At 43.5% G+C, this 15247-nt stretch overlaps 1 protein-coding gene across 3 annotated transcripts in view; it reads left to right on the top strand.

Moving 5' to 3' along the window:
* The window catches only part of LOC148030569 (uncharacterized), a 109388-nt gene that overhangs the window by 35280 nt on the left and 58861 nt on the right, over positions 1 to 15247 (top strand). For 2 of the 3 annotated variants that reach the window (XM_087687281.1, XM_087687278.1), the window contains one exon: positions 5477 to 5539. In XM_087687281.1, the coding sequence (XP_087543407.1) occupies positions 5477 to 5539 (63 nt within the window). Of the gene's footprint in view, positions 1 to 5476; positions 5540 to 5767; positions 5829 to 15247 lie in introns of all 3 variants that reach the window. The other variant, XM_087687279.1, reaches the window with a different exon arrangement.

A 15247-nucleotide genomic window follows, 5' to 3' on the forward strand; every position in this document is an offset into this window, starting at 1 on the left:
TCTTCAGCCTGAAGCCTAAAGTAGGGTGTTTCTCCTGGATAAAATGATCTTTAGTCTTGGGTGTTTGGGAAGCTATAAATATGATTAACTTTGAACAATGTTTTGTAATTTTTATGTCAGACAGTTTTACAAAAACAAGGATGGTATTAGCAATGCATGAACTATTTTAAGTATCTCCTCTGATTCTGTTTCAGTCATCCATCTTTGGGATATCGGTTCTTGTTGCCTTTAAAAGGTGATTCTTGTACACAATTGGTATGCAACTAGTCTAAACAAGCTCCTTTCTGCTTAGTCATTCCCTTACCGAGGTTTGTTGACAGTATAGTCCATGCTTCTGACTGCTTTCTGAATTTCGCCTTCAACCTGCAAACTGTTGACTCTAAAAGCAGGATACTTTTGCACATTGAGGCTTTTTGCGCGAACCTTTGCCTGCATGTCATAGTAGGTCTACCTTCTATTATCCAGAGATATGTACATCTTATGCATCTCATGCTTCCAGTTCACATCTCACAATAGTGCATCTTGTATATTACTTATCCCTATATCATATTTAGCAAGCTTAGTTGCACAGTAAAGAGTCTAGAACATGTTGAAACTACATTATCATGTCTCATCATCTGTGTAGTGATTACTCGTTTGTGTATCTGGTTTCCTTAAATGTATAGTCACTATTGTTGCAGCAGTACTGCATGCTTCTGCAATTCATCTGTATTTTTGCTTCACTACAGTGCTCAATCTGAGTGGTAGTAGGCAAACATTTCTCAAGTGACCCATTAATGTAGATGTGGTGTAGTTAGACAGCTGCTTTACGCAGAAGGGGACCTTATTGTTTGAATAGATATGCCTTAGGCTTTGTATAGAGCAAGGGATTGTTAATATTCAGGTTAATACACTATCAAAGTGAGTAGGATGGGCATATCTTACAATAACTGATGCAGAAACATAAGTATATATCTTCTAATTTCTTTATCCATCATTTGCATTGTATTTTTGTAGTATTGTTGAGAATGCTAGTACTTTGCATTGACATAGACATGGCGATTGAAAGATGCATTGAGTAAATTTTGAAATTTAATTAAAGAATGAACAACAGTTGCAATCCATGTAATCTACCTGCCTTGCAAAGCTGGTAAAGTAGTTGCCTGACCAATGTCATACCAATGTCATGGCTAAGGGTTTATATGTGAAATTAGGGTTGACTGATTAGCCTGATGCTTGCCAACAACCATTACTAGTGAACTGTTATAGTTATGCTCTCCTTAATAGGTAGTCAAATTAAATAGGATGGGTGTATTACAATGAGAGTTATGAGAAAAGATGCAGAATCATGAGGGTAAAATGAGTAATGAGGGCTCAAATATTGAATCTCATTCATTTATCATTTGCTTATATGTAGTATCATTTAGAATGTTATAAATTATGCATTCACACACATGGTAGCTTTACACATGCTCATATATGATTTGCTTGTTAAAGAATGGAAGCTAAGAAAAGCAGGAACCTTGGTTTTTATGTAAAGGCCTATGCCATAAGTTTACCTATCTTGGAAAGCTATTGAGTGAGTGATGTAGAGACAAGAGGTTTGTGTAACTTGTTAAAAGTGTATTCCATGACTGCCCTTGTTTTAAAATAAGATTGAGTTCAATAGGTGTAACTCCTTAGGATTACTTGATATCTAGGGATCCTTTCCATATCATGGCTGCTGTACTTGCGATCTTTGAAAGCATTTGGTATGTTAGATATACAAAGAAAGATAGCTCATTCTATGTCAACTAGAATGGATATACAAACAATTGAACTAGCATTAATCTTTCTTGAATAGTTGTACAATTTATACAGATCTCTTGCTAACATTGCTATCAATAAATTTTTATTTTTAATTTCTTTGGCTGGGTTTTTTTTTGGTTTGTTGTTTTGTTGGGGGTGTGAAATAAATGTGTGGCTACTTGCATTACTTAGAAGACAGTACAACAAAGTACAAGTGCTCAACAGTCTAGTTGGAGCTAAATTTCAAACAAATCAAATATGCACAATGCCTTTGAGGGTGGTTTTGGGGGGATGGGGTGCAAAGAAGCCATGGTTTGGTGGGGGGGGGGGGGGGTGGGGGTTATAACATGTTACACCATTGAAGGTTGCCATCTTGTAGTGAAAAACAGGCTATGGCAACCCAAGGTGCAAAGGAATAGCTGCTAAAGCTCCGGTCGATGCCATGACTCCCCTTGAAGCTGTTCCCATCAACAGTGAATGGAGTGGATGATGGATTCCCAAATCTCCACAAGTGTGGCATATACCAAGAGCCTCTCTCCGCTAATTGTTAGTTCGGTAGTGGGCCTTTCAAATGTGCCACCTTGTGACACTCCTAAGAAGGTTCCACGCCTCTAATCATGATGGTGAGTGCTCAAACACTTCTTGGCTAGGCAATCCCTATAGGCCCACCATTGCACATGAACGAGCCTCAATGATGAAGATTGTCATGCATCTCCCCCTCATAGAGTAAGAGGCACTCCTGATGGATTGATTACCAATAGAAAGCTCCCAAGGTAATTCATGCGAGGCTAGGCTCCACTTTAGTGTTGACATGGGCAATGCTGGCAAACCCAATCTTGCTATACGTGAGCCAATTCGCTATCAATTGCTAGACCCTTATGAGCCACCAACCATAAAAAGTATGGAATCCTTCTTGATTGCTAGCTATCCAAAAGGTGTCTTGATATGTTTGAAGTAGTTTGCAATGCTACGCTTTGCCTATTGTTGGATACAGGTTGTGGAGTCCCATCTGGGATGCAAGATCTTACTATTTGTCCATTGCTTACTCATTTGAAGGCTAGTTGAACTCTTTAATCTATCTTGGAATTAGGTAAGAAAACCGATTGACTCATACAAGTTGATCTTTGCACCTGTCGTAATGCAAAACACCTCCAAGGGCAATCTTACCCTCTCTAGAATCAACTCATTATCCTCATCATACAAAGTTGTTTCATCTTGGTACTTTGAGTTCAAAAACTTATTTTGTTCACATTGAGAGCTTTAGACCCCTAAGCACATTGAGTTCTGAGCAAATAAATTATTACATTGCCTCCAGAGAGAGTAGAGAAAGGTATGGGGCTAGAGGCAACCAAGTTTGAGTGACTTGTCAGATTGGAAGTCCATGCCACCCATGATCACCTTATTGCTAGTTGTCTGCAATTTAATGTGCTAACCCCTTTGGAACTTTTAAGTTGTTCCAAACATTAATGGCCTTAGACTAGTATTAATCTAGTAATGAATGCCTAGTCCTAATGTCATCAAATGATATTTTAAAGGCTCAATTAATGCCCTAGACCAAAACTGACACCAAGCAGCCTCAAGTATCTATCCATCATAACTTAATACAGCTTTTGCGAATGTCATTCATTGCATACTTAGGGTACTTAGGCAGTCATAATGACTTAGCTGACTTGCACGTCACATGTGCCTAACTAAATAAACCAAAGCTAAGCATTAAAAATACACGTCCTTGTGTGCTTTCCCCCGCTGCTTGCCAATGTCATTCATTGCATACTTAGGGTACTTAGGTAGTCATAATGACTTAGCTGACTTGCACGTCACATGTGCCTAACTAAATAAACCAAAGCTAAGCATTAAAAATACACGTCCTTGTCCTTGTGTAAATCCGCGCACCCCCCCGCCCCCCCCAAAACCCCACCTTTTTCTTTGGGGGTGGGGAAGAAGAGAGATGGAGGCGAAGGAGGGCGACTATCATTGAGGGGGAACCTATTGTTGCAAGGTGTGCACTAACTATGTGTGGCCCCTTAAAAAGTCCCTAGTTTTGCCTTGTGCTGTTAGGGGGTACTTGACCCCTACATTGTTGACTTTGTACACTAGGAAGCCATCATCATCTGGTGTAGGGTTGGGCTTCACCTAGTGAGCAGTCTCTTGGTGGGTGGGCTTATACCCAAATCTCATATACACTGTAGCTTTGGTGTCCAAAAGCATGGCATTGAAGGTGCTGGCCACACTATCTTGTGACAATGATTTGCTAGGTGACAATGGAGTTGTTGACCACAATCTATAGCTTTTCAGTGTTTTCTTAATGTTGGCCATCGTGACTCATACCTTTGGAATCCTTGTACTGGTCATTGCATCTGCGAAGAATGGTGGTATCACACTGCCATTTTGGTAACAGCTGTATTCGCTAAATTGAGTACGACCTTAGCATGAGTGCATTGGATCACTATAGATTCCTCGTTAGACGGAAAGAGTTCAGCAAGCTTAAGAGGATGTGCTGACAGCCTATGTAACCAAGAAGCTGACAGAATGGAACATTTATCTTCGAACTTGAAGTTTGCATTTAGTAGTCCTGAGTATCCATTTATATTGACATACTTAGAGCACTCTTTGCAGTAGGACTGCAAATTGAGTGTTCATTCTGGTGAGTATTTCTTAGATATGCATTGGATATTGTCTTATGCTAAAGCTATGTTAAAAATTCGAAAGACTCAAAGTTCAGAAAGATGCTCTTGTAAATTCTGATAGAATTTGAGTTTTAAAGATTGGTAGAGTTCTAAGTTGTCCTGGATGTGTTGTGGTCCATTCACACTGCTTACAAAGAGTGGACATGTCTCCTTGCAAGTCAGAGCGTCCAAAATAGTATTAGAAACTCGAAAGGCACAAAATTTATATAAGAGGAATGCAAACTCAGAAAGATACCTTCGAAAATCCATAGATAATAGACAGAGTTTTTAAAAATTGGTAGAAGTTCTAAGTTGTCCTTGATGTATTGTGGTCCATTCATACTAATTAAGAAGATTGTACATGTTCCCTTGCAAGTGAGAGCAACATACCACTATGTACCTAGGTTTTCACTGGAGCGCAAAACTTTAGGAGCACATCTCAGTTTTAGATTTAACTAGCACAGTTGATTATTTTACAATTCCTCTCTTCAACTCTCAAGCATTATGTCTTTGAACTTGAGCTTACTGGGTTTTATTTTTGGTTTGAGAACAGAATCTTATTGGCTTGAATCCATGTTAGAATGCGGGTAGTGTTGCTTAAAGTAAGTCAAACTACAGATAGCTGCTCTCTACTCAGCTATCTTTCACCTTAGCAGAGCATCTTGTGTACTTTGTTGTGGAGAATGTTTAATCTGCAAATATCTGAAATGATGAAATATGATCCACATCAAAACTACTGCCATTCATTTGTTCTGGCCAAAATCTCTCCCTTTTGCGGCTGATTGACACGTAGGCTCATTCTAGTGGCTCTATGAGTTCTCTTTCTCCTTCATGTCACTCGACTCCTTTGAGCAGCATAGTTAAGATCAATTAAGAAAGTCATTGAAAGGCAATATTTGACCAATGATATTCAAATACATAGATTTGTGTTTGGCAAAAGGGTGTTAATCTCTGTATACATTTCTCTTCTTTAAGGTTTTGAAAAGAAAATTTCATCTTGAAAGCTGCTTTGGAAGATGGTTAAATATTTTCTTCCTCCCCAGATTGACATGCCGATTCTTCGAGTAATGAAAGACGATGAGTTGAAGGAGCTCGGGATTCCCATGGTATGTGTTTCTGCCATTATTTTTTTCCCATTTAAAGTACAATATACTGCTTGGACGTGCATTGTGTAATGAGTGTTATTATGTTCTGTTCAGACGCCTTCTTTTATCTTGCATGTTTTCCTAGAGTGTCATTTGTTAAAAAAAAGGATTTATGTTTATTTTTCAAGAAATTAGAAACTACTTTTTGAGTATGAATTTCTCTAATCACCCATCGTTCGAATGGCATAGAGCTTTTATGCATGATGGAGAAAGAGCTTCTTTGATGTCTACTAATGGACCATACCCAATTGTAAGACTCGTCGGTTGTTATTTGTCCAAAAGGATTTATATTTGTGGTCTCCAATTTACTTGAAAAGAGTTGAGCCTCAGAAGATTTAACAATTGAGAGAGAGAAAGAAAGAAAGAAAGAAAGAAAGTTATATTAACGTCTTCTAAAGACCAAAACTGGCCTATGAGACAAAGTGTGATACAACTGATGAGGTCCAGCTATCCGAAATAAAAGTGCTGAATGAAAAGATAAAAACTGGAAACTGAAAATACGGTGCTGTGTGTCGGCTGTGATAGGGGAACAACTGTCGGCTGTGATAGAGAGAGAGAGATAGACGGATGGCGACCTGCCGTGACCCTTCTGCTGTGGCGACCTGACATCGTGTGCTGGCTCTATTGGGCCTGCGTCTGCGCTATTCTGCCCCGCTTCTGCACACAGGCTGAGGCAGCCACACAGCGAGTGAGAGAGAGGGAACAAGCGAGAGAGACAGAGGCGACTTGATCCTAGCCTCGTGCCCCTGCCTTCTTGCGCAGCATCACGCCCACAGGCCTGCGCAACTCTGCGCGGCCCCTGTGCGCAGGACTCAGGCAACGAACGAGATAGAGAGACAGAGCGAGAGAGAGAGAGGGGATCGTGGACGCTGTCACCTGCGCTGGCCCCTGGCGCCTGCCATTGTGACCTGCACACTGCCTACCTGGCCCGCCAACGTGACCTACCTTCTGCCTATCTGTAATCGTGCTGTGCTGAAGTGTGGAAGTTTTGACCAGCGTATCGCAAAATTGCCAGGATCAAAGGGGGGCTTGCAGAATACGTCCTTGCACAGGCCGGGAAATGACAGTAATAGGGACAGACAGATAGACATTTTACAAGGACAGATCTGTGCCCAGGAGGCAGCAGATTACTGATGAGCAGAGACTGTAGACAGTACATTCTGCTGTGGCACGTGCAATCTGCCCCTACGCACAGACAAAGAAAGCACACACACACACACACACACACACACACACACACACACACAGCTGTTAAAGTGGTGATATAACATGGCTGGTCTGGACGTGGATTTTATTGACCAAACGGTGGCAGCCCTTGGTCCGGATTCTGAAACAGAGTAACCAGAGGATATGGTTCCTTGCACAGAGGAGATGCCACCTGGTCCTGACTTCCAGCTTGCGGGCAAACGCACCAAGCATACTCCGGAAGATACAATGGATCATCAGGATCATCGGGAACGTTCTTATGCTCAGGTTGCTTCTAATTCTGTGGATTCTCAGGATGTGGATTGGGAGCATTTGCTGGAGTTTGCCAACACTCTGCTTGGTGATTATGTTCAACATAATCATGCAGCGTTCTCAGACTCTGAAACTGAAGATGTTCTAGAAGCCACTGTGGATCTCCAAAATGTTTTGCGCTCATTCTCAGTGTTTTATGAACGTGCTGTTATACTCTTCTTCACTGGTAGGATCCCAGTGCTTTCCTATATTCGCCAGTGGCTGCAAAGTCTACTACAAGGGGAGTGTGTTGAAGAGATTTTTGTTGGGCCCCGAGGCTTTTATGAGGTGCTGTTGAAATCCGAGAAGCATTGTGCTGATCTGCTGACTAAACTGCCATTGTTCTTTGATTACCGTTTGGTCCATGTTGTGCCATGGTGCCCAATGGCAGATTTTCAGCGCTTGCTTCAACATGAATGCCCGGTGTGGGTTGAGGTGGAAAATTGTCCGGCTGTCTATTGGCCACTGTTAAAGGATGCCATGGCCGTTGTGGGCACTGTTTTGGTCCCCCCGAGCCTAAGGGCCATGAATCGTAACCGTTTGTGTATGTTATGGGACACTGCTCGGAAAAGGCCTGCTTGGTTACGTCTTAACTGCTCTGGGATGCATCCTTTGCACTTTCGTCTGAAATGGGGTAACTTTGCAGGGCATTGTTTTTCGTGTGGAATTGGGGCATTTTATGGCTGAATGTCCAGCAAAGCAACCGACTTCAGATGCTGAGCATGTTTTGCCTTTAGGGAAGATATGGTGCTTGATGCCCCATCGCAGGATGCGATCCAACCATCTAAAGTTTTGGATAAAGGTAAACAACATGTTTTGGGCTTGGATTCCCATGACAATGATTGGGTAGATGTACGTGCCAAAAGAGGTAAAAGATTTGATGCTGGCATGGCGGATACAAGATTCCTTGCGTACTTATATGCGCAGGAAAGACATGTTGTTGTCAGAGCACCCTTCTCATGCTATGGTTTCTTCTGTTCCTCGCAATCAGCCCACTAGGAAAGTATATACGGATGGTCCAAAGGGCCCACCTGCTAAGTTGGCTTTTGATGCTAGAGGTAATGTGATTACCCCATGGGATCGGCGTTATCCCCGTTCCATCCCCAAGTCAGTGGATACACCGTCTACCTCTAAATCTACTCGTCGGAACTCTTTTGCCATGTTGGCTGATTTTTTGGATGAGGGAGTCCTTGACATTCTAGCAGAAAAGGTTAAATCGAGGCAAGCATTGTCTCGTTCCTGACCTTCTTTTTGAATATACATGAAGATAGCCACGTGGAATGTGTGAGGCATTTGTTCTTGTAATAAGCAGCATGCCATGTGGAGTTTATTGCATGAGAATCAGTGGGATGTCTTGTGTGCTGTTGAGCACAAGAGTCATGACGAAGCAGGAAAAGTTGTGGATTGTCACGGTTTTCGCTTGTTTTATGCAGGGACCCATGCGATGCATTATTCTGGTGTGCTTATGATTGTACATGAGAAATATCAACCTGTTCTTACAAAAAATGATGTACATGGTCGTTTTGTGGTGATTGAAGTTTTATTTGAAGGAGAGATCTTATGGTTACTTGGGCTCTATGCTCCAAACGACCCTTTATCCCATCGGGATCTTTGGAATACTTTGCAGACCTCCTTGTCACTTGGCAGATGGGGTTTCTTGATGGGGGATTTTAATATGTGTGCTGATCCTTCACAGTCCACATCAGAGCATTCGGTGATGGATACTCTGGAAAGCCGTGTGTGGAATGCGTTTGCTCTTGCCGTACTTAAGCAAGATCTCTGGTCATGGCTACACCCTTCTTCTACAGGGTTTACTTTTCATTCTGCGCAGTATACATCTACATGGTCGCGGTTGGACCGCATGTACATCATGCTAGATGATGCTTTTCTTCCTGAGATGTTGGAAATGAAAGTGTTGCAGCAATATGCCTTGTCGGATCATTTTCCTCTACAGCTTGAGATGCTTGTTCAACCCATTGCACCTTTTAAGCAATTTCTGGATAGACTCCCTTTGCGTTTCAACTCGTCTTATTTGAAGCATTCAATCTTTCAGGGTTATATGCAGCAATTGATTTATAGATTTTTATTAGACTTCCCTTTCTGAGGGCAATGCTTCTTTTGAACGATTGCTCTCTAATGTGCAGCGGGTTGTTCGGCAGTATGGGATCCATCATGCCTCTCTTTGTCGGCGGCGTCGACATGCAGCGGAGGAATTACTGGTTTTGGTTTGTTCTCTACTGGTGGAGACTCCAGATGATGTATTTCTGCTGCCATTGGCTATGCGTTTGGCTGATCTTTTTAAAGAATTTTAGTTGAAATCTTATCAACAGACCAAATTGCAAAATTTGACGGAGAATTTGCAAGATAGTGCTTGTCAGACTCATAAGTTCTTTCGTGCTCTTCCGTGCATCTCCCGCTCGAGAGAATATGATTAGACTCCAGGATGCAGAAGGTCAAATGGTCACTGATCCTCAGAATATTGTGAATATGTGTAGGAATTATTTTCTAGACCTTCTTGGTTCTACTCCTTCACCTTCTGACCAAACTACTCATGGTCGCTCAGTTTTCTATGATTTGGTCCGCAATCAGGTTCCACATGACACGCAAACTACTTTGAAGACAGATATTTGTGAGGCAGAGGTTATGGATGTTTTGTTACACTTGCCCAAGGATAAAAGTCCCGGTTGGGATGGTCTCACCAATGAATTCTTTGAGGTTTTTGCTACCAATCTAGTGAAACCATTGACGGCTATGTTTCAGTAGGTTTGGGAAACGAGGTTCATGCCTTCCTCATGGAAAGAAGGACTTATCAAACTGCTTCCAAAAGTTCCTTCGCCGTCTATGTTGAAACATTGGCGACCGATTTCTTTGATGGGTTCTATGTATAAAATCTTTTGCAAAGTAATGGCGAATTGGCTCCATAAGCATCTTTCTGCCATTGTACATCCTCTTCAATATGGTTTCATTAAGGCCCGAAACATTTTGCATAATGTCTTGAATGTGCAACTGGCTATTGACTATGCAAGGCACTCTAATCAGGAGGTGGTATTGATTCAATTGGACCTGGAAAAGGCTTTTGATGATTATTTAGACTGGTCCTTCATTGTAGAACTTATGTCTACTATGGGCTTTGGTACTCAGATGGCTCGTTTGATCTACACCATTAGTGTTGCGGCTTCTTCGCGAGTTATGTTGAATGGTGGTGTTATCGAGCCTTTTGTCCTTGCACACTTTGTGAGACAAGGTTGCCCTTTGAGTCCTCTCTTTTTTGCCCTTGCGACTCATCCGGTTCTTTCGATGTTATCTCATATGGCAGCTTCTACTCAGTTGGTTGGATTGTCTCTTCCTTTTGGACAGTACTTCATTAGTCAATCCTTGGCTGATGACAGCTTTATGATTTTGCGTGCGGATAAGAATAATCTTCGCAAAGCATTAGATGTTTGGACTCTCTTTGGTCATGCTTCTGGTCTTCATATCAATGCTTTGAAATCAGCCATTCTCAGTTGCACGGAGTCAGATTTGCAGTCACTGGACTGGCAGGGAATGGTTGTTCCCTGTGGTTCCATTGTCAGGCAACTTGGGTACCCTTTGGGTGTTGATGTTCGGCCGAAGCAACTACTAGAGTGGATTTCACAGAAACTGACAGCTAAGTTTCTGTATTGGAAGTCACAGGCTTGGCCTTTCCATGTTCGCCTCAAAGTGGCTCAGACAATTATATTGCCAATGCTCACATATTTCTTGCCATTGCTGCCTTGGGCTACTACTGCATTGAATGCTCTTACTCAGTGCATTCATTTCATGTTATGGAAGAAAGACTTCTTACATGCAGGTATTTCATGGATCTCTTGGTCGCATGCATGTACCCCCAAACGCATGGGTGGTGGGGCTATTTTGGATGCCGAAACTCATATGTTGGCACTCCGTTGGTCTCTTTTTCGTGCCATGTGCTTGGATCATCACCCGTGGGTTTTGATAGCCCGTTATTTTCTTGAGAATCACGGGCTTGTACATGGTAATACTCAAATTCGGAGCTCTTGGTGGCATGTTCTTAATGCAGACTCTCGGTTTTCCAGTCCTTCATCATCCCTGCTTGCTCACTTGGTATGTTCTTGGAAATTGGTTCTCCAGAAGGCTCAATGGCATCCAGTGGAGGACCGCTTAGCTACTAACTCTTTTCAACGGGAACTATTGGCAGCCTCGCGATTACTTTCTTGGGAAGGCAAACATGAGCTCAGACCAAAATTTAACCGTATGGCACATTTGGGCTTGACTTCAGTTGCAGATGCCACCCTTGCTAGTCGCAATGTGTTGATATCGTTTTGTACAACCAGAAGGCTTTTCAAGATCCCTCATGGATATCGTGATTTATAGGGACAGCTTTTGATGGTGCTCCAGAGCAGACAACCCTTTCCTGCCCTTGCTTTGGATCGTCCTTGGCAGGACTGGGACCTTGCAGGCCACCTGAATTTGGAAAAGGCCTCAGCTAACTAGGTGTATCATCTTCTGATTAAAGATCATCAATGGCTGGTTACTAAAGCTAATACTGTATGGGGATTGCGTAAATCTCAGTCATGGTGGAAGGTAACTGTGATGCAGGGCTGGTTGAACAAGACACCTTTCAAATGCAAGGTCTTTCTTTGGAGGGTGATGATCGGTGGTCTTCCTCTTGCTTCAGCCCTTTCCAAGCGTTGAATCTCCAACGGTAATTGTTTCTTTTGCACCACCATTGTGGAATCGGCCCGTCATCGATTTATTTCTTGCCCTCTTGCTAAGAAAATCTGGTCACTCTTGTCGGCGGTTTGGCGAGCAGTGGTTGATTTCTTGCTAAGCCCTTTTGATTGGGTTTTTGTGCGGCCCAAATACCCCACACCGGCTCAGTCGCATATGAAGATCTTGTTTCACTTTCTTAGATACTGGGGATGTTGGCACAATTGGACCATTCGGAATGCTTTTCTTTTTGATTCAGCCTATAATGTTCAGGGACATATTGCTAGGCTTAAAGGCCACTTGCATTGGCAGATAGATCTCATTCGGCACTTTGACTTACTTCCTCGGGAGTACTTACTTCCCTGGCATATGGCAATTTCCTCTGCGTCTTTGCCATGACTTTTTGTAACTCTTTTGTCGTTTAGTACTTTAGAGAGAGAGAGAGATTTACACACGATGGCTTAGAGCCATCGTGTATCTTGTAATCATGTAAACTTGTTCCTTTTTTTTGTAATTAATACAATTACCTTTTGAGAGAGAGAGAGAGAGAGAGAGAGAGAGAGAGAGAGAGAGAGAGAGCGATGGCAAGGCATCTGGGGTGCAGGCGATGGCGGATCTGATTCCCGTCTTGCGGACGTGCCTACCTGTCCCGTGCGCTGCCTGAGTTCCCCCCTCTGACTAGTGCAGGGTCTGTTCTGCCCTGCCCGTGTCATTGCGCCATGCCCTTGCCTACCTGCGTTCATCCGGGCGACCTGCTGTGCCGTGCGACCATCCTGCCTGCGTCCCCCTGCTCTGCGACTGAGACAGAGTGTGAGGTCACCAGCCCTGCTCGAGCCCTGCTTGTTTCGTCCTGCCTGTCGATTTGCCTGCTGTACCTTCTGACGTCTGCTTGGTAATCAGCGTCGACCTGACCTATTCTGTCATCCTCTGTTCTGTGCCTGACAGTGAGGGTGTGACAACCAGGCCCTTATCCGGGCAAGTCAGACTGGGTGCGATTGAGATTATTAGAGCCCTGTTTTCACCAAACAGAAGTGTATAGATTGGGGCTGTGGTCCTGAGGTCCTGGGGTCCTGGGGTACAAAGGCTCACTGAAGGAGACAGGTTCTGTCCGGTTCTGTGAAAGACAGCCAGAGTTCGATAATTTGTGTAATCAGCGTAAACCTTGGGAATGGCAAACTTGCAGGAATCTAATGGTATTGACATGGCCTTTCTTGACCAGCATATTGGAAATGGGGACGACAAAGACTTGGCGGAATCATATGACAATTCCTTAGTTGGGGATTCTGGGCAGTTAATGGAAGGGGATGACATGGGTAAACGGCACAAGATGTCGGTCGGAGAACTGGACTTGTGTGCCCTGAATTTGCTTCAGCAAAATGTTCAGGCCTCGTGCTCTTAGACTAATGAGTCTTTTCAGTTTATGCTGGCCTCTGCCAATCATCTGATGTCAGAATATGCTCAAGCTAATGAGGGTAAAGCGAGTTCTTTACCACAAGGGGAACATGTGGTCGCTGTTATGGGTGCTGATTTGGTTCTACAGTAGATTGCTGCCTTCCATGAGAGGGCTGCCATCTTTTACTTTACGGGAAGGACCCCATTGATCTTCAACATCCAGGCATGGTTGCTATCCATGCTTGCCAAGGGGGAGATGGGTCAGGATGATGTTTTAAGGCAAGACCAGGCATCCCTTGTGGAAGAGATCTATGATGGCCCAAGGGCTTTTCTCGAGGTCCTCTTCCGTTCCCCGGAAGTGCGGGCCCATATTATGCATCGTATCCTGTTGTTCATGGATGGCCAGTTAGTCCACATGGTCCCTTGGAGGCCTATGGCAGAATTTCAAGAGATATTGAGGCAGGCATGCCCAATTTGGGTCAAGGTGGTGGATTTCCTTGCCCATCTTTGGTGACTTCTTCCCTTCGTGTTGAGATCTCTTGGAGAGATGTTGGTGGAGCCTCCCGTAACAGGAATAGGGTATGCATGCTTTGGGATACAGGGAAACCTTGCCTGAATAAAGTTCATCTTTAGGTTTCGGGGTTGCAAAGTTTGGTCTATGAGCTCAAATGGGGCACTTTTGTAGGACATTGTTTCAGGTGTGGGCAATTGGGACATTTTATTTCGAAATGTGATAGAAGCCACGAGGTAATGCAGCCGTCTTTGGATATGCATGACCATCCTCCGCAACAGGTAGCTCAGCAGCCTGAAGTCGCTTTTGAGCATATTGTCCAGCAGGGACAACTAGATGGAAAGAAGGCTACTTCTCAAGCTGGAAATCAGCATGCTTCGCCCTCAGGGGGCCAGAACTTGTCTCCTCAGGATAACTCCTAGGTTTCGGTGGTTTGCCATAATGCTAGACAGGAGCCTCGGTCTACTCCTGTTCACCTAGCTCCCTAGACTATTACCCAGACTTTTCAACGCTAGAGGTAGGGGATTCTATATGAATCCTCGATCTGCCATTGGTGGTAATGACAAAAGGGTCTCTGATACTGCTTTGCACTTTGACTCGTGACGGAGAATGGGGCCTCCTCGGGATGTTTTCCGTGCCCAACAACAGCCATTTCCTTCTCGTACTTCAATTGCTAGTTTGCAAAGGGCAGATCTAGTTGATGTTATTCGAAGCAAGATGGAAAGATTTCAGGTAGCGCCGAAGCAATTGATATTAAAGAGAAAGGGAAGGTGGGGATCCAATAGTTTTCCTTTCTTTTTTGTTTTCCATCATGAGAATTGTGTTATGGAACGTTAAAGGTATCTCTTCGGGCAGTAAGCGGTATCGGTTGTGGAAAGTTGTGTCAACCGGCAATTGGGATGTTCTATGTGCCGTGGAGCATAAACAACATGATTTGGCAGGATCATCTTATGTATATAAGGATTACTCGGTTTTTTACAGTGGGTGTGTTCCACATAAATCTGGAGTAATGTTTGCCGTCAGATCTTTGCTGCAACCATCTTTGATTTTTTAGGATCGTCAAGGTAGATTCATGATTATGGAAATCCAATGGAGGGAGAAGTTTTATGGCTGGTGGGGATCTATGCTCCTTCTACTTCTCGTGAACGTCGCCGGCTTTGGGATGACTTACATTGCCTTGCTATGACTCGTCAAGGCTTTGTAATGGGTGATTTCAATGCCTATACATCTATGGATCGGACGACTTCTCAACACTCGGCTATGGATGGTTGTGAGCGTCAGGCCTGGGATGCTTTTGTAGCGCCGAGTCTTTGAAATAGGACATGTGGTCTTGGTCCCTCACACTCAGGATATACTTATCGTTCTCTTTAGCATCCAAACACATGGGCCAGATTGGATAGGATCTATGTTTGTCAAAGTGATTCTTTTCTCCCTGCAGTTCTTGATATGTGGATAGAGCAAAAGCATGTCTTGTCTGATCACCATCCTTTGATCTTGGAAATGACACATCGACCTGTTCATGCTTATAAGGCTCTCCTGGCTCTCGCCTGCCTCTTCGTTTC

This window comes from Lygodium microphyllum, chromosome 10 (assembly GCF_053477565.2).
Source record: "Lygodium microphyllum isolate KBCC chromosome 10, Lygodium_microphyllum_v1.1.10, whole genome shotgun sequence".
Classification (NCBI taxonomy): Eukaryota; Viridiplantae; Streptophyta; class Polypodiopsida; order Schizaeales; family Lygodiaceae; genus Lygodium; species Lygodium microphyllum.